Below are 25,973 nucleotides of genomic sequence, written 5' to 3' on the forward strand. Positions count from 1 at the left end.
GCCCCCCAAGTAGATTTTTTCCTCCGCTGTATTTTTGTCATAGCTGGTGGTGCTTGGGGCTTATTCCTGGCTCTGTTCTTAGGGGTCACTCCTGGCAAGACTTGGGGGATCATGTGAGGTTCTGGGGATTGAATCCAGGTAGGCCACATGCTTGGCAAACTTCATATCTGATGTACTATCATTCTGGCCCCCAGTCTATTCAAAATAGATTTTTATTACAAGAGAGGTGAAGTAGTGGATGGCTGTTTCCTGTTTCCAGAAGTGGTTCAATTTGTATCTTTGCTTCTTATTTTCAGGTCTGAGCTCTTTCTACTCAGAGTTGATGAAAGGACTAGGTGCTGGAGGACGCCTCTGGGAGCTCCTTGAGAGAGAGCCTAAGCTTCCTTTTAATGGTGGGTCTGAAATGGGGTTAAATTCACTTTGGATAGTTGAGCAGCTCTCTGCCCTTCCTGTGAAAGATGACTATAAGAAGAATATCATTCCCCCCCTTATGGCAGGATCATCAGAGGGAGAATAGCTGCTGGGCTGCTGTTGCGGAGCCCAAGAATATTCCTGCAGCTGTGGGCCTCACCACACAGTTTGCTGCCCACTGTTTACCTTGCTGCAGTTTCTTTGTTACCACCCATTGACTGGAAACCAATACAGAACAGAGTTGCAAATGAATTGCTCCACCAATCCACTAGATTTATCTTCCAGGATGAATCTGTATCTGGGCAGCTAATTTGTGTAAGGAAATGAAGTGGTGTTACACATGTAAAAGTCTCTATATTTCTTGACTTTGAGGAAGTGGAGTTGAGAATGCTGGTAATAATAGAAATGATCGCTCTGGACAAAAACTGAGTGTTGAAAGTAGGTAAAGGGATATATACCAAAGGATGATAACCTTTCAGTATCTGTATTGCAAACCTTAATGCAGAAAGGGGGGAGAGGGAGAGAGGGAGTTGCCTTTCATAGAGGCGGGGGTGGGGGTGGGGGTGGGAGTGGGTGGAAGGAGGGAAACTGGGGACATTGGCGGTGGAAAATGTACATTGGTGAAAGGACTGGTATTGGAACATATGACTGAAACCCAGTCACGAACAACTTTGTAACAGTAAATCACTGTGATTCAAAAAAAAGGAAAAGAAAAGAATGCTGATAGTAATTGGCTGAATCATCTCTTTTATTAACTTACTTCCATGGAAGCAAGTATTTCACAGGAAGAACTTTTTTGCCTGTACCATCAAAGGAGGGCGTTGGAGTGGTTGCTGAGAGCAGTAACCAGTCCAACTACTCAGTGACTCCTAGGACATTTTCAGTAAATGAAAGCCTGTCACTGTCACTGTCCTCCCATTGTTCATCGATTTGCTCGAGCGGGCCCAGTAACGTCTCCAATGTGAGACTTGTTGTTACTGTGTTTGGCATATTGAATATGACATGGGTAGCTTGCCAGGCTTTGCCATGCAGGCGAGATACTCTTGGTAGCTTGCTGGGCTCTCTGAGAGGGGTGGAGGAATCGAACTCGGGTTGGCCATGTTGGCCGCTTGCAAGGCAAATGCCCTACCCACTGTGCTATCGCTCCAGCCCAAATGAAAGCCTAGTTTTCTTTATTGTAGGCACTAGGAAATAAGCTCCGTTGAGAGATACTGAGCAGACTTCTTCCTAGTCAGTAGCAAGGTAATAAAAGGACAGGACAGATGTCCGACATTCACAGGTCCACATCTGTTTTGCAACAGTCTCACATTTGTCATAAGTAGATAAGAAATATTCTGGACCAAAGTAACTGCAGAGACTGTGGCATAGGGAGGAAGCAAATTGGATTTAAAATTAGATGGCTTCAATGTGAACACTAACTTATACTTGTTATCTCTGAGCCTTAGCTCCTGTTAGTGACTTCAGGCTCTGAGATCAAGCAAGACTCTACATATATGTACAGTGCCTGGTACATAGAGGATAAGGGCAGACCTCTTCCTGATTTACCCAGTAAGAGCTCAAACTCTAGACCTGACATGTAGAGTCAGACAAATGAGAGAATTTAGTGCAGCCCAAGTTTGATCTCTGCATTAAATAAATATTTATATTTCAGATGGAGTTGTTTTAAGTGAGAAGAACTTCCAAGGTGGTTTGGAGTTTAAGAATGTACATTTCACCTATCCAGCTCGTCCAGAGGTGCCCATATTCCAGGATTTCAGCCTTTCTATTCCATCAGGATCAGTCACTGCACTGGTTGGCCCCAGTGGTTCTGGAAAATCAACAGTGATTTCCCTCCTGCTGAGGTTGTATGATCCTCTGTCCGGTAAGCAATTTACTGCAATGTAGAGCAGAGCTCTCCTGAGCCCTCTTCTCCTGTGCAAAGACCCGGGAGTGTAAACATTCCAAATACCAGAGGGTTTGTTTCCACAAAATAAATCCCTTAGACAAAGATATTAGTTTTGAACTTGTTAGGCATTTTGTATATATTTTGTGTCCAGCCTCTTTAAGTTCAGTGATTTCCCAAGTCACACTTACACAATTCTAATGCTAGTGTCTCTGAGTCCCTTACACCTTATGGGAAAAGGACAGGTTGGGTTGCTTAACATCTATAAGATGTTTATCACTCAAGCCATAGAGATTGCACAAGAGGTAGGATGAAGAACTTTTTTTTTTTTTTTGGATTTTTTGGTCACACCTGGTGATGCTCCTGGCTCTGCACTCAGGAATCACTCCTGGTGGTGCTCAGGGGACCATATGGGATGCTGGGAATTGAACCTGGGTTGGCCGTGTGCAAGGCAAATGCCCTACCTGCTGTGGTATTGCTCCAGCCCCTGAAGAACTTTCTATATCATGGTACTTTAATAAAAATAAATAGCAAAAGAAAAGTTTTTTACTCTCTTCAGCAGTAGCACCAGGAGAGAGCAAGTACCACTGGGCACCAGATGTTGTGCAGAAGCCTTGAGAAGTTTCTGGTACCATCTGATGGCTTCTGCTCATGGATTGCTCTGTAGTTAGTATGGAAATAGGTAATGTGTCCATCAGCAATTTACTTCTATGTGACACTCCAGTGAAGCTATTTTGAGGCAGTAGAGATTATCTTAATTGATTTTTCTTTCCTTCTTTCTGTTTGTTTTGGGGCCAAACCTGGGAGCTTAGGGGCTGCTCTCGGCTTGTGAGATACTGGGGATTAAATCTGGACCTTTTGCATGCAAAGCATGCATTCCAGTCCTTTGAATTATCTCTCTGACTCAAATTTTTCTCATTTTTGTTTTTATTTAATTTGTAACTACATCATAGCATCTTTCAGAACAAAGAGTGTTATTTTACTTAAGAATATTTTTAAAGGTATAATTGAAATAATATTGTATGAATTCCATTAGTACAACTTAATGACACTTGCACATGTTATAAAAAGTCAGTGTAATATATCTGATTAATATCCATCCTGATACATAGTTACAAAGTTTATATCATTTTTTTTTTTTTCCTTTTTGGGTCACACCCGGCAGTGCACAGGGGTTATTCCTGACTCTGCGCTCAGGAATTAAACCTGGCGGTGCTCAGGGGACCCTATGGGATGCTGGGAATCGAACAGAAGTTGGCTATGTGCAAGGCAAATGCCCTACCCGCTGTACTATCACTCCAGCCCCCAAAGTTTATATCCTTGTATCATTCTGGAGTAAGCATTCCATATGATTGATTGAATTTTGGATTAAAAAACAATACTAACAAGAAAACAACTGTTAGTAAAAGTAAAACTATGAATTTAAATAGAATGTCTGTTGCTTTGTACCTATGTACAGAATTCTCTTAACTAAGATCACAGTTACAACTCATTATTTAAGATTGGTCAGATTTGATTCCAACTCAGTTTATTCAATAAAGCTGTTTTAAGGAGTGATCAAAGAGCTAAAAAATCATTGGCAGAGTTGGGCCTGTAAGACTTTTTCCCAAAACATCACTGCAGAACCAGAACCTCCCAGTGGCTGCCAAGACTGACATGGCCAGAAAAGGGCAGAATTAAGCAGCCTCGATTATGGATGTCAGCTTCAGAACTGTGTCACCTCTGCCTTTGTCCAACTGGTGGCTTCCTTAGTATGTTCCTCTCCCATATAACTTCCAAATAAAAGCTTTACACAGAATCATCTTGCTACGGAGTACTGAGTCACTCCAGGGGGTCTAGGAAGCTCTCAGCAGCTTCTGGAGCATGGTAAACTGAATAGTTCAACTAGAAAGGCTGATTATCTAACAGGGCCAGAGTAGACATGGAAATTCTGTGAAACACTCCATTTTAATTCCTGTTGGAGATTTTTGAGTATACTTTTAAAAGGTAAAAGTAAAGGCCCTCCCGTTGATCGTCGATTTGCTCGAGCGGGCCCAGTAACGTCTCCATTGGAGACTTTGTTGTTACTGTGTCTGGCATATCGAATACTCTCGGTAGCTTGCCGGGCTCTCCGAGAGGGGCGGAGGAATCGAACTCGGGTCGGCCATGTTGGCCACGTGTAAGGCCAACTCCCTACCACTATGTGGGTAGGGCGTCTGCCTTGCACACAGCCAACATGGCCGACCCGAGTTCGATTCCTCCGCCCCTCTCGGAGAGCCCGGCAAGCTACCGAGAGTATTCGATATGCCAGACACAGTAACAACAAAGTCTCCAATGGAGACGTTACTGGGCCTGCTCGAGTATACTTTTATCTTTTAAAAATAGTCTTGGAAATTTTTCTCCTAGATTCTAATGTGTCTACATGGTACTAAATGTTTCTTCCCTCTTCCCTTTACAAGGAACTATCTGTCTTGATGGGCATGATATCCGAGAGCTAAATCCAGTCTGGCTTCGATCCAAGATTGGGACAGTGAGTCAGGTATGAGACCAGGGTTTGTGTTTTTATTACACTTCCTCTTTTGGTTTCTTTTTGGTCCTATCTGGCCACGCTTGAGAGCTGGTCCTGGCTCTGTGCTCAGTGCTCCTCTCAGCAGACCTTGTGGTATGGGTATATAACTCAGGGATCCCAATGCAAAACATGCACTCTTAGCCCTTTGAGCTAGCTTAGTGACTCCTATAATTCCTTCTAAATTGTTTTTCTCGGTCTTGAACCACTCAGAGGGAAAAGACTGGGTGTTTTCCAGGTGTATTAAACTAATCTCACATGGCAGATTGGTTTTAAATAGTGCCTCTTTAAGACTTGGTTTGTAAATAGTGCCATTTAAGACTTTAAAATTTGGGCCACGGTGGGTTGAGTGCTTGCCTTTCATGCAGCTGATCCGGGTCTGATCCCTGGCATCCCATTTGGTCCCTGGAGCCATGTCAGTAATAATTTCTTAGTGTAAAGACAGGAGTAACCCCAGAGCATTGGTGGGTGTGGCCCAAAACCAAATGAACAAAAATGGACTTTAAACTTTTGTTTGTTTTTGGCCCACACCTGGCTGTGCTCAGGACTTACTCCTGGCTCTGTGCTCAGGAATCACTCCTGACAGAGCTCCAGGGACCACAGTGGGGTTCTGGGAATTGTACCTGGGTCCACCAGGTAAGCTTGCATGTACAGTAAGTGTCCTACCCTGATACTATCTTACTAGGCTTTTGAATTAAAAAATTGAATAACTTGAAATACTGATATTTTATCAAAATCTGAAGACCAATGTTACTTTGTAATGCTAATTATTCACAGATGAGGGAGAGAATAATAAAGCATTTTTGTTTCTATAACTCACTTGCAATTTCAATTTTTTATTAACAGCCATAGTTTAATATTTTGCATAAAATGTTTCTCTATAAACAAGCAAAGTTTATGGCAAGAACCATAGAGGTTCTTTGCAAAGATTTCTTTTTTTTTTCTTTTTGGGTCACACCCGGAGATGCACAGGGGTTACTCCTGACTCTGCACTCAGGACCTGGCGGTGCTTGGGGGATCTTACGGGATGCTGGGAATCGAACCCAGGTCGACCGTGCAAGGCAAATGCCCTACCCGCTGTGCTATCACTCCAGCCCTGCAAAGATGTTTCACAGCAGAGTATTAATGTAATATGCGCACTCCCTTTTGCTTCATGGAACTTTTGACATAGCTCTTTATATTTTATTACTGCTGGACCATGTGCAGAGGGGACAAACCCAAGAAATCCCATTTCTAAGTATCTTCCACTAATAAGTTCTCCTCAAATCTTCCCCTCACCCTGACTGCACTTGCTGAGCTGCAGGTGGAGATGGGAGTTGCTCAGTAATGATATTAATGATGTATATTATTTAGGGGTGTAAAAAGAAAGTTAGAAGTTTATTTTTTCACTCTTCTACAGGGTTCTTTCAAAATGCCATTTTCCTATCTTGTGTATAGTTTTAAAAGTTCTGGATAGAGATTGATTCCTCCTTTGTGCTTAGCGGAAGGCAGGCGTCTGGAAAGTACAGATGGATCCAAGATCTGCCAGTACCTCACATTGTACAGAAGCGGAACTTGAATTCATGAGGTGCCTACTGTGCATGAAGTATTGTGCACGCACCTACTATGGGGTCTTATTTCCTGTGGTGCTTTGTGAACTAAAGATAATAAAATTCCTTCTGTTCTAGACCAGAGACATAGTACAAGGGTTAAGGCAGCACTTGCCATGCATGCAGCTGTCCCCAGTTTGAATCCTTAGTACCACCTATGGTTCCCTTTGCACTACTAGGGGTCACTCAGCCAGGTGACAGGGATACCAATACAGAGGCAGGTACAGCTCCTGAATTCTACTGGATATGGCCCCAGTAACCCCTCCTACACCCAAAAAATCCTGCTCATGGTAGAAACTGAACTTTTAAAAAGTCTGCAGGGTTAATTTATAGAGGATAAGGAAGTAGAATCATGAAAATAGTATATATTCTTTGGGAAAAATGTAATCGTTTCTTGGGTGACTGTCATGTACAAAACTACTATATTTATTATGTATATTTTAAGTCTGTTTCAAAATTTATAATAAATACTTTTGATTTCCAATTTGTAGGAACCAATTTTGTTTTCATGCTCAATTGCTGAGAACATTGCTTATGGTGCCGATGACCCTTCCTTGGTGACCGATGAGCAGATACAAGAAGTGGCTCATATTGCCAATGCAGCTGATTTCATCCGAAATTTCCCTCAAGGATTCAACACTGTGGTTGGAGAAAAGGGCATTCTCCTTTCAGGTACTTTCCCTCTCAGTTCCCACCTGAGGTGCAAAAGTATCAAATCCCCTACTTTGCACATGTGGCCATGAGCGCTGAGCCACATCCCTGGCCCCTTTAAGTCCCACTTTGTTATTACTTTGCAGCAAGGACCCTGTAGACACTTCATATTACAGTAGTGGAGGGTTTTCTTTCGTTTTGGTTTGGTTTTGCTTTTTAGGCCATACCCAGCTATACTCAGAGCTTACTCCTAGCTCTGTATTCCGGCATCACTCTTGACAAGGCTCACTGACCATTGTGGGGATACCAGGGACCAAACCTGGGTTGGGTGCATGCAAGGCAAACATCTTACCTGTTATACTCTCTCTCCAGCCTGAAACTGAGTTTTCTAAATGGAAAACCCCAGAAGGAGTCCTGAATTCTTTCCCAGTGTAAGGATAGTGTATCCTGGGTAAAAGGATAAAAGGTGGTATGAGACAGAGATGAGAGATGAAATTGTCGCATATTTTCTGTTTTTATCTGTCTCTGGCCTTTATATACCCCCGAGTTTCGTCTAAATCTGTTTGTTCCTTGCTTTTAGTGGAATTGAATTTTTTGAAAATGGAGAGTAGGAAGGGACCAGGTGTAGCTCAGTGGCAAAACACATGTTTCGGATATATGAAATCTTGAATTCAATCCATGTCACCTAAAAAATATGTACATTCATAAGCATTGGATATTAGAGTGGTTTACTCTATTCTTTACTCAAGTTTCACACAAACACCAACTATTATATGCCATTTCTCCCAGAATAGGGAAAAGAAGAGAATAAGATGAGAACAGAAGTTTTCCAAAGCAGTACTCTGAGGGAGAAGAGTAGAATTATATATTCCAGACACTGTGATACCCTTTGCTCCATCTGTTTCACATACTGCCCAGAAACTTAGAAATTTCTTGGGTTTCTCGTTTTCTTGCTCCATTGCATATTCTATTTAGGAAGATGGTCTGTAATATGGGCTTTCATAGGGTTGGAGCTATTGTACAGAGAGTAGGGTGTTTGCCTTGCACACAGCTGAGTAGAGTTTGATCCCAGTATGCCTTATGGTCCCCTGAGCACTTCCAGGAATAATTCCTGAGTGCAGAGCCAGGAGCTAGCCCTCAACATAGCCTGGTGTTGCTCAGAAACCATGAAAACTGAAAAATTTACAGCTACTTTAAAAGTATATGATTATATATAATATCATGTATGTGCATAAGTTTTTTTCAATGAGCCAGGAGATAGTATAGTGGTTATGTTCTATCCTAACACCACATAACCAGGCATTACCAGATATAGCTCTCAAGGCTCCTGAGTACTGTCAGGTGTGACCTTGGAGACCCTGGGCACTGCTGGAATGGTTCAAGTAATCCCTGAAACCACAGGGCCCAACCAGCATGAACCCAAAGATTTTCAGTCCAGATAGCTGAGAATTGTTAGGAGAGCCCCCTAGGTCTCCTGACAACACTTAAATAAGGTAATGTAGCACTGTAACACTGTCCTCCCGTTGTACATCGATTTGCTCAAGCGGGCACCAGTAACATCTCACAACAAATTGTGAGACTTGTTGTTACTATTTTTGGCATATTGAATACGTAACAGGTAGCTTGCCAGCCTTTGCCGTGCGGGCGAGATACTCTTGGTAGCTTGCCGGGCTCTCTGAGAGGGGAAGAGGAATCGAACCCGGCTGGGCTGACTGTATGCAAGGCAAATGCCCTATCACTGTGCTATCGCTCCAGCCCCTATTTTATTATTATTATTATTATTATTATTATTATTATTATTATTATTATTAAATGAATCACTGAGAGATAGATACAAACTTATAAACTTTCATGATTATGTTTCAGTCATACAGTGATCGAATACCCATCCCTCCACCAGTGCCCATTCTCCACCACCAGTGTTCCCAGTATCCCTCCCACCACCCCCACCCAACCCCCCTGCCCCCACCTCTATGGCAGGCACATTCCCTTTTACTCTCTCTCTCCTTTTGGGTTTTGTGGTTTGCAATACAATACAAGTAGTAAGTGGCCATTATGTTTGGTCTATAGTCTACTTTCAGCACGCATCTCCTATCCCAAGTGAGCATTCCAAGCATCATTCATTTAGTGGTCCCTTCTCTATCCCAGGTGCCTTTTTCCCCAGGATGTGAGGCAGGGGAAGATCCTCCTGGCCCTTAACCTCTATTATCGTTGGGTGTTAGTTGCTCATTCTATTACTTTATAGTCCACAAATGAGTGCAGTCATTCTATGTCTGTCTGTCTGTCTGTCTGTCTCTCTCTCTTTCTCTCTCTCTGTTACTCATTTGACTTAGCATGATACTCTCCATGTTGATCCACTTATATGCAGATTTCATTATTTCATCTTTTCTAACAGCTGCATAGTACTTCACTGTGTAGATGTACCAAAGATTCTTTAACCAATCATCTGTTCTTGGGAACTCAGGTTTTTTCCAGATTTTGGATATTGTAAATAGAGCTGCAATAAACATAAAAGTGCAGATGTCATTTCTACTGTATTTTTTTGCATCTCTGGGATGTCTACCGAGAAGTGGTATTGCTGGGTCAAATGGGAACTCAATTTCTAGTTTTTTGAGAAACGTCCATATTGTTTTCCAAAAAGGCTGAATCAGTCAGCATTCCCACCAGTGGTGAAGGAGAGTTTCCTTCTCCCCATATCCACACCAACACAGTTGCTTTTGTTCTTTTGGATGTAAGCCAGCCTCTGTGATGTGCGATGATATCTCATTGTTATTTTTGTCTGCATCTCCCTGATTAGTGATGAAGAGTATTTTTTCATGTGCCTTTTGGCCATTTGGATTTCTTCTCAAAGAAGAAATGTATCTCATGGTGATTTCTCAAAGAAATCACCATGAGATACAGTTACAAAGTTTTCCTGTTTGAGTTTCAATCATACAATGATTGATCACCCAACCCTCCACCAGTGCACATCTTCCACCACCAAGGTCCCCAGTATTCCTCTCCCATCCCACCCCTCCCCCTTGCCTCTATGGCAGACAATCTCCCTCATACTCTCTTTTGTATTGCCTGTTATAAATAGCATAAGATGTCACATGGCCGTGAGAGCGGCCGTGTGCTCCTGGAATTCTAAAATTTTAGATAATTAGGTCTGGAGAAATCTCTGCAGTCAGCTGCTGCTTGGTTGGGAGATTCTTTTGTGTGTCTCTGTATCATGGCTGTTAAGGAGCTTAAGTAGCAGCCAGAGATCATTTGTGGGTGTGACCTCCAGGGTCCCATGTGGGGCGGATGAGAAGGACCCACCCATCCTGTTTCCCTTGAGACCTGGAGTTTGCAGTCACTGAACCCGTGTACCTGCACTTCTTATTGGGTTCTAGAAGTTGGCGGCCGCTGGGGGATTTTAGGAGGTAGGCAGTGGGATGATGCCTCTCCTCATCTGAGGCACCCCAGTGAAGTTGGCCTGGCTTAACATCTGGAGGCATCTCTGCAGCGAGCTGCTCGGTTTGGAGATTCTTCTGTGTGTCTCTGGATCATGGCCCTTGTTTCCATCTTTTCTAGAGAAATAATCTATTGGCATATGCCCTTCAGGGCATGCCCACTTGTCAGCAGTGTGCTGCACCACCAGCCCTAAGTGCAGCTTTTGATCTTTTTCGAGATTTATGGGTCTCTGAAATAAGGCCAATACATGAACTTGTATAGCTGAGCTGGAGGTGGTTTGTGGGTGTGGCTCCCACATGCCTAACTTTTGACCATTAAATTTCTTGGTATACTTGGCCCCAAGTTGTTGGGGTCTGGCCACAGGCAGCAGCAATTTTGGGGTATCAGGAAGTCTGAAGGCACCATCAGGCTGCTGATTCACTTCGGCCTGCAGGTATAGGTTGACCTGTTGACAGCACCATACCCCCCATGTAACGCATTTTGAAAATTCCTGGTATGTAGGAAATCCTCAATAAATGTTAGCTATGATAGTATTGTTTCTGATTTCTAAATTAATGAGGAGACATTTTCCAGGTTTCCTGAGGTTGATGTAGCTCATTGGGGAAACATGTTTTGCTTTATCTGGATTTGATATCTAGTACTGTATAACCAAACAACAGCAGCAGAACCTCACTAACTTCTCATTCCTCACTCGTCCCAACTTTGGTCATTAAAAAAACAGGGGTTTTGTTTTATGATATATCTTATCTATGACTAACTGCAAGAAAATGTCTTGAAGTTATCATGATTTATCAGAAAAAAACCTATTACCAAGTATCTTTCTTAAGACCTTCATCTAAGAAAAAACTGTCATTGTCAGGTGGGCAGAAACAGCGGATTGCAATTGCTCGTGCTCTGCTTAAGGTAGGTCTGAAAGCCCTTGACTGTTCTGTTGTTGTCATTGCTGTTTTACATATTGACCTTGTAATTTGTAATTTACCACCTTCTCTTTCATTTTTTTGGAGGTAAAGAATGATGATTCTAGGAAAATATAAGTTGGGAGTTTCATATTGGGGGTTTCATATTTAGACATGTTGTCTAAATATACCAAATATACTTGTTACCTGTTATGAGGAACCAGAACTCTACTTAGGATTGTCAGTGAAGGAATTTTTAGTCCATGAACTCGTTCAAGTTCTAATTAGTGAAATATATCAAAATGTTAAAACAGTATAATCTATAGTTTGCTGGTTGTAGATTATTATAATTATTTAGTACTAATATACTCTATAATACATATACAAAACTAAAGGCAAAAGAAAAGTCATTATAACAGAAGTTCATGGACGTTATAACTTTTCTTCAGGTATATTCTCCTCTGGTATAAAGGTCATTTAAAAAAAGACAGAACAGGAGGCCAGGGAAATGGTACAGATAGCACACCTGCCTTGGTGCACCTGACCTGGCACCACATCATTCCCTGAGTAAGCTGGATGTAGCAACCTCCACTCTTCTTAGCCAAAAGAAAAGAAGCAGGGCCTGGTCCATAGTTGAGGAGGTAAAGCAGTTGCCTTGCATGTTGCTGATCCCAGTTTGAATTCATAAGGTACTTTGAGCACTGCTAGGGGTCACTCCTAAGAACCACCAGTGACCATCCATTCCCCACCCCCCAGAAAAGAGAAAATAAACAGCTTTATTGTAGCATAATTTATATTTCATAAAATGCAGCAGTTTTAAATTTACTCCTCAGTGACTTTTAGTAAATTTACAGTGGTAACCATAACACAGTATTCCTTTAAAACTTCTAACACTCTAAGAAGATCCATTGTATCCATTTGTAGTCTTTCTAATTCCTATCTCAAACCATAGGGTACCACCTATTTATCGTATGTCTAGATTTGCCTTCCTGAATTTAGATAAATGTATTCATACAAGATATAATCTTTGCATATTTTTGACAATGTTTTTGAGACTTCTCTTCCATGTTGTAACCTATATCAACATTCTTTTCCTTGCTGTTGGGACTTTCTCGTTTACAGTTTATCATTCTCAAGTTGATAAGCATTTGGATTGTTTCTAGTTTGGGGATGTTATAAAGAGCACTCTTATGAATGCTATATATGTCTTTTTTGTAACATTAAATTATGAACAGATTCCTAGGGAAAGTTAGAATTTAATTTCACATATCTGCTAGCTCTTATTTTTTCTAATTTTTATATCCAATCTATACAGTTTGCATATAACTTATAACTAAACTATAAGTGGGCCTTGTAGATTTTAACTTCTGTTTACTTTAGATTCTTACCACACACTGTTAATTAATGCACCAGCAGGGTAAACTGTACTACGAATAATATCTGGTCCTATGACTACCTTGATAATTGTTTAAAATCATCTCTAACTCTTCATTGTAAGTGCTTATCTCAGACACTTAGTTTTTTCCCCACTATTTGTAGTAGCATTATTGTGATATAACAGTACTACATTGTTTACTCATTTAAAGTACATAATTCAAAATGATATTCAGAGTTGTGTATCCATAACTATAATCAATTTTAGAACATATTAGTCACACTGAAAAGAAGTCTTATACATTTTAGCAGTACGCAGCCCTTACTTATTTTCCCTTCACTGTAGCCCCACCTCATTTAGCAAAGTGTTTTCAAGGCCTAGCTATGTTATTTCATAAATACTTCATCTTTTTATTACTGATATAATATTTTCTAATAAAAATGTTTTCTTTTTAATATTTTTCCTCTTTTAGAATCCCAAGATTCTTCTCCTAGATGAAGCAACCAGGTGAGGATATCTTAATACTATGAGTATTACTATGAGTAAGTTATAACAAATATCTTCTTTACCAGAACTTTCTTGACTTGCTGGAGCGATAGCACAGTGGGCTGGAGCGATAGCACAGCAGGTAGGGCGTTCGCCTTACAAGCAGCCAACATGGCCGACCCGAGTTCGATTCCTCCGCCCCTCTCGGATTGCCCGGCAAGCTACCGAGAGTATTCGATATGCCAGACACAGTAACAACAAAGTCTCCAATGGAGACGTTACTGGGCCCGCTCGAGCAAATCGACGCTCAACAGGAGGGCCTTTACCTTTACCTTACCTTATTTCAGATTGATAGTTAAAATGCCTTTTCCCCTCTTACTGTGTGTGTTTGAGAGAGAGAGAGAGAGAGAGAGAGAGAAGGGTTTTGAGTCACATGTGGAGATTGTCAAGACATATTCTTGCCACATGTAAGACAAGTGCCTTCCATCCTTTACTACTTCTCTGACCCATTTCAAAATGACCTAGTCTGAGGGCAAGGTATGACTTGCATGTGCGTTTCTCAGGATTTGATCCCTTATACCATCACATGGCCTCTGAGTACCACGCAGAGTAGCCCTCACAAAAAAAGGAGACCAAGCCTGAATAAATAATAATTTATTAATAACAGAAAAGGGCAGGTTCATTATTCAGTTTATGATCCTGGTTCTAAATCAGACACATTTGTGATGTGCCTTAATCACTCTCATCAGCAACTGTCCAGTTTTTTCCCAGTTTCACAGCAACCAAGTATCCCAAGCTTTCTTATAATAGTAACTTTATATTATAAAATAGAGATAGACACCCAAGACGTTTCAGTTTTGATGAAAAGAACAAAAACTGGCTCTGGATTGCAAAACTGAGATTACCAAACCATGGTGGTGGGGTGGAGAGAGTGAATGTGGACTAGAAGTAAAAACAGTGTGGTCTTGGGCACTTTGATGGTGGTGAAGTGCAGTAACTGAACATCAGGACCATAAAAGTTTAATACTTACGGACATGTTATCTTAAGTACAAAAATAATTTTTCCTTCTTAAGTTGAAAAAATAGGATAATGGGTAAGATGCTTGCCTTGCCATCATGGGTTTTGGTCCCAGCACCCCAGATGGATGTTCATGCACTGCAAGGAGTGATCTCTGAGTGCAAAGTGCATTGACATCTTTGCTTTCTCACATGGGTTTTTCTGTTTCAGTGCACTAGATGCCGAGAATGAGCACCTTGTACAAGAAGCTCTAGATCGACTCATGGAAGGAAGAACAGTGTTAATTATTGCTCATCGGCTGTCTACCATTAAGAATGCTAATATTGTAGCTGTTCTTGACCAAGGCAAAATTATTGAATGTGGGAAACATGAAGAACTTCTTTCAAGACCAAATGGAACATATAGAAAATTAATGAACAAACAGAGGTTTACTTTAGCATAAAGAAGTTAGAGGGGCTGGAGAGTTGGTATAGTAGGTAGGGTACTTACCTTGCACTTGACTGAACCTATTTAAATCTCCAGCATCCTACATGGTCTGTCAAGCCTGCCAGGAGTGATCCCTGAGCATCTCCATGTGTGGCCCACAAACAAATAAAACACACAAAAAGAGGAATTCTAAGTAAACTGAATATAAGAAGAATTGATACAAATCAGCATTGCAGCCAAGGAGGGGGAAGGGAGACTTAGAGACTTATATAAAATCTGTAAATCATGCTTTAAATATTGAATATGCCTATTTTTTTCAAAGTGTATAAAATATTGTTTTGAAATGTACCTGTCCGAAGCATTTTTTATTCAGAGTTTTAATAACTGTAACTTTTTAAACATCTATAGTGCTGAAGTTATTTTCAGGTTTCTTTTATCTTGAGATATTTTAATATAGCAGGGCACCTCATTTTTTTTACCTGCTGTGTAAATATCAAATGACGACTTTTAAAAGGGAATTATAAATTAAAAGCCTAATTATTTTAGGCCAGTTTGCCAGTAACTGTATCTAACTCTATTTTATTCTGATAATCTTATGATGTGAAACTGACTAATTTCCATACAAAAGCATGCAATTCTGATGACTTTTTAAGGAGGGGTAGAAGCCCCATCCTTTGAATTGGGGAAACTTGTATTTTTATTATTCATTTATTTCTTTTTATGAGGACTTTGATGTGAGGCATGAACTGACAGATATAACCAAGAAAGTTATAAAAACAAATCTTACATTTGCATTGTATAAAGATACTGTATTTTGAAAATTTTAGTTAAAATATATAATTTCTTGCCAAATTTTAAGACTTATCAGCTACTAAAATAATTTTGAAATTGTATTCAGTAAAATTAAAATCAGAGCAATATAAGTGATGATTATAGTTTTATTTACCTAAATATTTCAAAAATGTTAAAAAGAACTGGGACTGGAGAGATAGTACAGCAGGTAGTGTGCTTGCCTTGAATGTGGCCCACCTGGGTTCAATTGCCAACATTTCATATGGTCCCCTGTACACTGCACTGCTAAAAGCAATTCCTGAGTGCAGAGCCAGGAGTAACCCCCGAGCATTGCTTGGGTATGGTCCCCCCCCCAGAAACAAAAAAATTTTAGGACAGCCACTGGATTTGCTACATTCATATTGAGGCTGTTAATTTGCTGTTAACTGAGAAAATGTGCTTTAAAATTTCATTTGTTTTTTGGGGGACCACAAAACTGGTGGTGCTCATGGTTTACTCCTGTTTTTTTGCTCAGTAATGAATCCTGGCAGGGCTAAGGGGACCATACAGGTGCCAGGAATTGAACCCTGGAGAGAAGCTCTAGTACTCTTGCTCTGACCCAAAAATGTGCTTTTCTATAGTGATGATGACAGAATCTAAGAAATACTTTGTTGATGTGATTTACATGAAAGTTCTCTGATGCACTTATTGGTTCTCTGATTATATCGAAAGAAGAAACCATTATTTTATGATAAATCTGGAGTATTATATTCTACTTATAAGGGAATTTATAAATGAATAAAATTGATTCATTGAATAAAATTAGTATTCTTTGAATTAGTGAACAGTAGTAATGAGTGATAGGCATCTTTAGAAGCTTTACCTGTATTCTTTATGTAGTTTATTATTATGGTGTGTTTTTCAAAAAGCAGACAAAACTATTTTAGGGTTTTATCTGAGAGAAATTTTTTGTGCCATAAAATATTTACAAAATAGAATTAGATTATTATATTTGATTTTCTAATACATTGTGCTCAGTTGTGTCTTTAGATAATATTTTTGTTCTTATATTTATTTATTGAATCACTGTGGGAAAAATTACAAAGCTTTCAAGATTAGGACTTGGTCATACAATGATCAAACACCTTTCCCTTCATCAGTACTTATTTTTCACCACCAAGAACCCCAATATACCCCCCTTCCACCCCTCCCAATGCCTGTGAGGCAGATGATTTCTATTTAACTCTCTCTCTACTTTGATCACATTCATTATTTCAACAAAAGATGCACCATTATTGTTTAGAATTTCCCCCCAACAATCAGAATTGCTGAAAATGCATTGTGAAATAATTTGTTTTCTATAGGTGGTTATGAGAATCATATGATATCGTGTAGCCGCTATAGGGGCCACACGATTTTGGATTTCTGATATTTTACTAGGTAAGTCTGGAGGGATTTCTGCAAAGAGCCAGATAATTATGAGATTGGTTTCTCTGCGTTTGGTGTTATGGCCGTGCTGGAGAACCGCTCGTTGGGGGCAACTCGTGACCTCAGTAGGGCGTGAAGGACGAGCCGGTACTGCCCCCCAACCCCCCGCTTCCCATGAGACTCCAGTTACCCCGTCACTGTGGGCTCCTACCTGGCTTTCCAATAAACTCTTGAGGCGGCGGCCACCTTGCTGCGCGGGGGAAAAAGGTGGAATAGGTAATGTTTTATATCATGGATTAAATGTTTAGTGAACTCTGAGTACTCTTCTTATAACACTTTATACTACATTCAGTTTCATACTAGAATTTAATTATGGAGATTCAGGAAGAAAGAAAAAGCTAACATTAGAAGATAAAAACTGAGTTACTATTACAAGTGTCCTTTTTATACATTTTATGTTTTATTGCTTCAGTATAGTAAATAAATGTTCCCTGCTCCTGTGGTACATAAAGAGTTGTCCAGTGGAATTGATGACAGATGAATAAATTTTAGGGTCTCTCCTCAAGGAGCTTCTAGAAGAAAGGTAAAGCAGATAAAGATTAATTACAAGAAACAGTTAAATGGTCAGTTGTTACTAACAGAGTTGATTTCATTTTTTGTTTGTTTCCAAAGTATTTGCACATTACTATATTAGATACTTTAGCAATTCTATGATTTAAGTAGAAACCAATTTCATTTCCTAGGTAAAGAAGCATTATCTGATTGTGTGTTAATTCACTGGTGCTGTATAGAAGGATATGGTAGTGAAATAGATACCATAGGATCTGACTGATTCAATGTCATCCTGAAAAATCTTAGTTTTCTCCTAAATGCATGGAGAGCAATTTAAAAATATAGAAGCAAACTAGGAAATAAGCAAAATTTTAAAAAATTTCAATGGATATTTTACATGTGAAAGAGAAATTTACATTATGAGTTTAACATTTTGTTGTTCATCTTCCCAAGGCCATCTTTATGTACAATGTACCTTCCCCACTTTTTTTTTTAAATAAGGTCCCTTCTGAACATGTAATCACAGGATAAACTCTTCTAAGTGCATTTTGTACAGTATGGCTTCATTTAATCCCATGCAATTGCTAAAGCTACAAAATAAATGTTCGACTGGAGCGATAATATAGTGGGGAGAGCCTTTGCCTTGCACGCAGCCCACCCAGGTTTGATCTCCAGTATCCAATATCGTCCCTGGAGTACCACCAGAAGTAATTTCTGAGTGCAGAGCCAGGAGTAATCCCTGAGCATCGCAGTGTGTGACCCAAAAAGCATCCTGGTAACCTCCATTATTCCATTAAACATTTACTAAGCATTCTCCATTTTCTTCATGTCCTATGTTAGCACCTATACTTACTTACCTCACAAAACCAGTGCTGAGGGGACATATACAGAATGATCTCTCATGCGGAATATAAAGAAGCATAGTAAGGAAATGAATCCCCAAAGGCAACAAAAACTGAGAGCTGGTCTTCAGTAGGAAGCTTGCAGTTTGAGGGGGGTGGGGAGTGGCCCGATAAGTTGAGGTGGAGAGACACTCTGGTGGAGTGTGTAGTTCTGAAACATTGTATGTATGAAACCCTGCCACTAATGGGATTGTAAGTCACAGTGCCAAAAACTAAAATAAAAGCTGGTTCAGGATGGGTAAACCTGTTTTGTGTGGCCTACAAAGGAGAGTTGCATACTTATAAATGTCTAAAAAATAATTTTAAAAAGTCAATAGACACATGAAACATGAAGTTCAAATTTCAGTATCTAAAAAGTTTTATTGGAGCTCAGCCACACTAATATATGAAGAGTTGAACAGAGTCTATTATAAGATACTTTATGGTCTTTGACAAGAGTCTGATGGTTCACAAATTAGTCAGACCAATGTGTATCTATTACTTGAAGTTTCATTTTATATTTTGTTTTTTGGAACCACAGCTGGGATGCCCAGGGCTTTCTCCCAGCTCTGCGCTCAGAAATCATTCCTGGCAGACTTGGGGGTGGGGGTGTGGACCATATGGGATGCCAAGGATCAAACCCAGGTTGGTAGCGTGCAAGGCAAGTGCCCCTATTGCTTGAAGTTTTAAAGTATCTGAAATGTAGTTTTCTTGAAAAGCTTCCCTGTTTTAGATGAGTATTAGCTGGTAAAGGTAAAAGGTAAAGGCCCTCCCGTTGATCGTCGATTTGCTCGAGCGGGCCCAGTAACGTCTCCATTGGAGACTTTGTTGTTACTGTGTCTGGCATATCGAATACTCTCGGTAGCTTGCTGGGCTCTCCGAGAGGGGCGGAGGAATCGAACTCGGGTCGGCCATGTTGGCCGCTTGTAAGGCGAACGCCCTACCCGCTGTGCTATTGCTCCAGCCAAGTATTAGCTGAATGTCTTAAAATGATTTGGCAGGGATCAGTGATGAAGTTTTCACTATTCTGCGTACTTTTCCACTTTAATGTCAAAATTACTGTGCTGCTGAGAATCAAATTTCATAATTTTACCATATCTTCAGGAAATAGCTGTGGCTAATTTCCTGTTGAATGCAATGATTAGTCCTGCATAAATCAGTTTGGTCTTAGCTGAAATGGCTGTATTTTAGGAAGTTTGTACAAAAAAGAGACACACAATTTGAACATCTCACATGTCTATTTGTAAGTTACTATTTTAATAAAATTATAACATTGTTGGATATTTGCTTTCTAAGATCTTTTGGGGTATTATAATTAATTATATAGCTTTGAGGTTTTATTTTTTCCAAATTTCTATGAGTGAAATGCTAAGTTTAGTTTTTTTCTCTTTAATACTACTTTTGGGGCCAGAGTGATAGTACAGTGGGTAGGGTGTTTGCCTTGCACAAGGTCGACCTGGGTTCAGTTGCAGGCATCCCACATGGTTCCCTGAGCACTGTCAGGAGTGTCTTACTTTCTTGGATTTGATTTGCTTGGTGATAAAATCGCTGGATGTGACCCAAAAAAAAGCAGGAAAAAAAAAACACCTATATTTACCATGCATCACCATGGAATGTAAAACACCTATATTTACCATGCATCACCATGGAATGTAAATTCAGGTTAGAAAATAATTTCTCAAGTTCAGGAGGTAAAGGGATATACATGATAACCTTTCAGTACCTGTACTGCAAAACATAATGCCCAAAGGAAAGAGAGAGGGAGGGGGAGAGGGAAAAAGAGAAGAAGAGAGGAGAAAGAAGAGAGAGAGAGACAGAGAGAGAGAGAGGGAGAGAGAGAGATGTCTGCTGTAGAGACAGCCTGTGGTGGATAGTGGGAGGGAAACTGGGGACATTGATGGTCAGAAATGTACACTGGTGAAGAGACGGTGTTGGAACATTGTATGACTGAAACCCAGTCTGGAACAACTTTGTAAATGTGTATCTCACAAGTTCAGCAAAAACATTCTGTAGTATACCAAAGTTTTGCATAAATGTCTGACAAAAACATCTTGTCCATAAATCATTGTTTTTGTTATAGGTAGTTTAATTATGATTATTACAGAGGAAATAAACATACTACATATATTTTTAAAGTATTCATGTATATTTGAATTAGTTCTTAAGATATTTATTTTAAGATAACATTTAAAAATTATTCCAGTAACAGCAGCAAGAATAAAATTCTACAATTACAAAAGAGCTCAACTGAATTGCAGAATAAATTACTCTTATATTTAATAAGTATAGATGTGATTCTGAAATAAATATTTGACAGTTCTGTTTTTAGCATTTTATGTTTGGTTTAAACAAATGCGCACATTTTGAGTTGTGGGAAGACTTGTGTTTTAATTTCCCTAAATAATTTTTTAAGAGCCAGTCAGCCCTTAACACTGAAATACTCAGAGTACATAATGTAATAAGAAAAAAGATAAGATAATGAGTTTATAGGACTCCTATAGTACGTGTCATATGCTAGAGCAAGTAGAAATACTTCAGAATTAAAATTACTGTCTTCTTTAGAACTAACTTCATCAGAGAAATTCAATTTTACCACCATCAAATGCATTTAACTGACACATTTCTTTTGTGCTTATGAAATAGTAATCAGTTATTTTGTCACCAAGCAAATCAAGTAACAAGAAAGGAAGCCAGTATTCAAATTACTATGTTACTTTCTGATTCAAATAATTTATTATTATTATTATTATATTTTGCTTTGGGGTCACACCCGATGATTCACAGGGCTTCTGGCTTTGCACTCAGGAATTACCCATGGCGGTCACTCAGGGGACCATTGGGGATCTGGAATCAAATACAGATCGGCCGCGTGCAAGGCAGACACCCTATTTGCTGTACTATTGCTCCAGTCTCAAAGATTTTCAACATAAAAATATAACCATAATATATATATATATATATATATATATATATATTGCTTTTTGGGTCACACCTGGCGACGCACAGGGGTTACTCCTGGCTCTGCATTCAGGAATCACCCCTGGCAGTGCTCAGGGATGTTGGGAATCGAACCTGGGTTGGTCGTATGCAAGGCAAACGCCCTTTCCGCTGTGCTATTGCTCCAGCCCCAACCTTAATATATTTTTATGGACTGCATTCCTTCTAAGGTTTTGGTTTTGACAAGTATTTGTGATACGTGGAATAGCCTATTCCAAGTCATTCCTCCAAAAACAAAAAGCCACAGTCCTATGATTCAAGTGAACAGACATTTTAGTCTTTCTTCTGTTCTTTAATAGACAATTGCTACAAAACCCACCATGCCACTGGGGACAAATACTGCCTCTAGCTTTGTGAGCAAGCTTAGAACCTTCGTCATGTAAAGAAATAGCAATATCCCATGTTGGTTGATATTGTGACCAAAGACTCTTTCCTTTAACCTCGCTTATCCTGAACTACCAGACCCAAATGCTCCAGCAGGCCTTGAAATACTAAGTCTAAAGAGCATGTACAAGGTTTGGAGAGATTGTACAGTGGGGAGGGCATTTACTTTGCATGTAGCTGACCCTGGCACTCCATATTGTCTCCCAAATCCTCCAGGAGTGATCCCTGAATACAGTCAGGAGTAATACCTGAGCACAGCTGGGTGTGTACCAACCCCAAGAAAACCTAAAGAACTGTACAAGTTTGGGGATATGGTTCAAATCATAGAGTACGAGGGTGCAGTGCCACCAGTAGATCATCTTGTACCTGCAGAGCAGCAGCCTAATGGTGCCTAATGGCTTTCCAGTACCCCAAAATTGCCGCTGTGCCTCTAGATAAGCCCCAACAACTCGGGACCAAGTTTCACAAAATTAAAGGCCAAAAGTTAGTTATGTTGGAGTTACGCCCACAACCCACCTCTGGCTTAGCTATACAAACTCTCTTATGGACCTTGCTTTAGAGACTCATAAGCAAATCTCGAAAGAGATCAAAAATTGCAGTTAATCTGAGCCCCGCACAAAACTAAACAGACCAGAGTAGATCAGAGGGGGCAGGTTAGCCTGCTGCCCGCCCAACCTGAGCGCTTGGAAGCTGCTTGCTTCACAACCCAAAATCGCCATCATGCCCCTGGTCAGACTCCACCATCGAGGACAGATCTCATTGAGGTATAATCTTCTGCAAATTCACGCATGTAGGTTTTGTGACTGAAATCTCTAGGCTTCCTTGGAGTTGAGATGGGCTACCTCTCCCCACTTCCCAGTACTCGTGGAGGCACTGGCAGTCACCCCCACAAAGCAACTCAAACTGCTTAACGGCTATGATCCCAGAGACTCAGATACAAATCTCGAAACCCCATGGCTTTTGGCAGAAATGCGTTCGATCCCTGCAGTAGGTTACAGGCACTGGGCCACTGCAGGTGGGAATAGGTTTCATGCCTTGGCCTGTTCCCCCTGGCAATCCTCCAGAGGCCACTGGACAGTCAGGTTTGGGCCCAAAGTGTCAAGACATATGGGGCCTCACGGGATGGGGGTGGAGCAGGCCCTTTCCTCCTCTTCCCAATGAGATCCCAAGTTGCTGCCCACGAATGGCCTCTCTGGCTCCCGATCAAGCTGCTTAACGGCCATGATCCCAGAGATTCAGAAACAAATCTCGGAACCCAGTGGCTTTTGGCAGAAATGCGTCCAGACCCTGCAGTAGGTTACTGTCGCCAGGCCACCCCAGGGGAGAAAGGGTGCTGTCGCTCCAGCTGCTCCTCTTAGGCCGCTCGGTGGCCACCATCCTCCAGAGGCCATTGGACAGTTAGGTTTGGGCCCTCAGTGATAACACATACAGGACCTCACGGGATGGGGGTGGAGCCGGCCCTTTCCTCCCCATCCCAACAAGACCACAAGTCACTGCCCACGAACGGCTTCTCTGGCTCCTGATCAAACTGCGTAATGGCCATGATTCAAGAGACTGAGGAACAAATCTCGAAACAGAGCAGGTTTTGGTAGAAATCCCTCCAGATTTAATTGTTAAAATTTAGGAATTTCAAAATCACGTGGCCACTACTGCAGCCACATGACACCATGTTATTCATAACCAGCAATAGAAAACAAATTGTCTACGGTTGCCTTTTCAGCAGATCTGAGTGTTGGGGTAAAATCCCAAATAATAATGGTGGGTCTGGTGTCATAATATTGAATGTAATCAAAGTAGAGAGAGAGAATTATGTGGAAATCATCTGCTCCACAGGTAGGGGGAGGGTGTGGGATAGGGGTTATACTGGGGCTTTTGGTGGGGGAGAATGGGCACTGGTGAAAGTACAGGCATTTCATTGTATGACTGAGACTTAAACTCTAAAGTTTTGTAACCGCTCTCACAGTGATTCAATAAATAAAATTATAAAAAATGAAAAAAAAAGATTCATGGACAAAAAGATAAAAATTAAAAAAAATTGTATTTACTTCATTCCAGAGTCATAGCAAATTGACACCTAAACTTGCACTAATATAACCACGAATAACCCTGAAATCCTGATGAGCAGTTTGTACAGCAAGAGGTAAGACAGCAACCAGTCAGACTAAAGACAATGTGATACCTTTGTTAAGAAAGAAACTTCACTTTGGAGCAATAATCTGCAATCAGGAAGAGATGAAAAACCTTACCATAGGAAGAGTATTGCTCTAAATACTTGGCATCTCAATCTTATAATCTGATGCTTATAAAACTAGAACGCAAATAATCTAGGATATAAACAGGAGTCAAAGTCACTGGCAGGTATCATCTTGGTGACTTAGTGCATCCTTGTTGGTGGACACCACAGTCGATTTTAGTCACCATAGGACATCATTTCAGACTCTGAGAGCAAATTCTTGAGGAAATTCTCACCCTCCCCTAGCAAATAGCAGAAGTAGTTATGGGCAAAGAGATAATTTATTTAGAGTACTTTATCAGACCGAAAGATGGCACAGTAGGCTGGAGTACATGTTTTGCATGCAGGAGCCCCAGGTTTGATTCCCCAGCATTACATGGTCCCTCAAACACCATCAGGAGCTGATTCCCATCTCCCAACCATTATTTAGGAAATTGTCCCAAGTGCTGCAGTGTGCCCCACCTCCACCAACAAAGGGGAAAAATAGTGCTTTCTACTGGCAGATAAACTGACCCCTGCTTGTCAGTCCACATCTGAACAGCAAGCATCCTAACTACAGTAGGATACTGTTCCACACAACTTGTTTTGATGACTGCACTTTGCTCTGGTGCTTGCCAGCGGTCACACACTTTTCAGTTGCTGTGTTCACAAAAGCTTGTGGTGTACTCAAACTTGAGGTTTATACTGCGGTGCCCAGGGTTTTAAGTGGCACTGCCACCAAGATTGAGCTTGGCACATGGCTAGGTATCAAGCTCTCAACCTTATGTTTTTTTTTTTTTTATTAGTGAAACACCATGAGGTACAGTTGTAGATTTACAATTTTTTGTGCTTGGGTTTGATTATACAATGATCAGATACCCATCCCTCCACCAGTGCCCATTTTCCACCACCATGGATAATATCCCTCCCACCCCCATCCCCCCATCCCCCCTGTCTCTGTGGCAGGGCAATGCCCTGTGTTCTCTCTCTCCTTTTGGGTGTTGTGGTCTGCAAAAGAGGCATTGAGTGGCAAACATGTTCAGTCCATAGTCTACTTTCGATATGCATCTCCCCTCCTGGAAGGGTCCTCCAAACACCCTTTATTTGTCAACCTTATGTTTTTAAGGCACAAATTCTCCCAGTGAGGAGTTGCTAGTATTTAGAGAGAAAGCAAGCCACTCCAATGGGAGGGGCAGCTCCAGAGGACCGCGGGGTGTGGCCCGAAACCAATCAAACAGAAGGGTACATTGATTTGTGTTGTCACTAGAACGCATGAGACTGAGCAGGTAAAAATGGGAAAGCCACAAATCTAGAGAAGAACACACATTAACACTAAAGTCTGGAAACACCAGGGAACGAACACTTTCTATTTCCCAAGACGCTCGGCATGCAAAGAAACTGCCTGTTCCGCCTCCGTGCACCGAGGTGAGGTGGAGAACCGCATCTGGGTGGTGAACGACTTTCGACTTTCACTCCCCTGCACTTCCGGTCGGTCCCCAGAAATCGGTATCCTCTTCCGTTTTCCTGCAGGACTCGGACAACACTCGCGACGAGGCGCGCTATGACGTCATCACCCCGCGCCTCGCGATTCCCACCCCGCCGCTCGGCGCCGCCTTTGACGTCTTCGCCGCGCGCCTTTTGGCGCCTTGAGAGTTCGGGTTGACTCGCTCGCCGAATTTTCATTCCCACGCGTGGAAACCGTGAAGCTCCTCCGAGTCTCCGCTTCCTCCCGCCATGTACCCCGCCGTCTCCTCTCCGCGGACCCCGGGGCCCGGCTCCCGAAGGGGCCCCCTGGGTGGAGTCGGGCCTGGCTCCACACCCAGGGCGACTAGCCGGAAGGGTCTGTCCCTGGGGTCTGCCATCAGCTCTCCCGTGCTCTTCTCGCCCGTCGGCCGGCGGAGCTCGCTGAGCTCGCGGTAAGTGTGACCGAACCACCGGGCCTGAAAGGCCTCCGTCACCCAAGTATCGGGAAAAGCTAGACCTTCCTCACCCCTGTGAGTTATTTGTCTCCTGCACAGGGGTTAATCCTAGCTT

At 41.3% G+C, this 25,973-nt stretch overlaps 2 protein-coding genes across 3 annotated transcripts in view; both read left to right on the forward strand.

Annotated features, from left to right (window-relative positions):
- The window catches only part of ABCB10 (ATP binding cassette subfamily B member 10), a 39,559-nt gene extending 24,188 nt beyond the window's left edge, over positions 1 to 15,371 (forward strand). The window contains exons 7-13 of the mRNA XM_056130712.1: positions 297 to 392; positions 2,063 to 2,272; positions 4,732 to 4,811; positions 6,919 to 7,099; positions 11,373 to 11,416; positions 13,257 to 13,291; positions 14,499 to 15,371. Coding sequence (XP_055986687.1) covers positions 297 to 392; positions 2,063 to 2,272; positions 4,732 to 4,811; positions 6,919 to 7,099; positions 11,373 to 11,416; positions 13,257 to 13,291; positions 14,499 to 14,730 — 878 coding nt within the window. The 3' untranslated portion in view covers positions 14,731 to 15,371. The remainder of the gene's footprint in view (positions 1 to 296; positions 393 to 2,062; positions 2,273 to 4,731; positions 4,812 to 6,918; positions 7,100 to 11,372; positions 11,417 to 13,256; positions 13,292 to 14,498) is intronic.
- A 10,240-nt stretch (positions 15,372 to 25,611) lies between these two features.
- Positions 25,612 to 25,973, forward strand: part of NUP133 (nucleoporin 133) — a 56,019-nt gene continuing 55,657 nt past the window's right edge. For both annotated transcript variants that reach the window (XM_056130700.1, XM_056130705.1), the window contains exon 1: positions 25,612 to 25,855. In XM_056130700.1, the coding sequence (XP_055986675.1) occupies positions 25,674 to 25,855 (182 nt within the window). In that variant the 5' untranslated portion in view covers positions 25,612 to 25,673. The remainder of the gene's footprint in view (positions 25,856 to 25,973) is intronic.

Source organism: Sorex fumeus, unplaced genomic scaffold (assembly GCF_029834395.1).
Source record: "Sorex fumeus unplaced genomic scaffold, SorFum_2.1 ptg000007l, whole genome shotgun sequence".
In the NCBI taxonomy this organism is placed as follows: Eukaryota; Metazoa; Chordata; class Mammalia; order Eulipotyphla; family Soricidae; genus Sorex; species Sorex fumeus.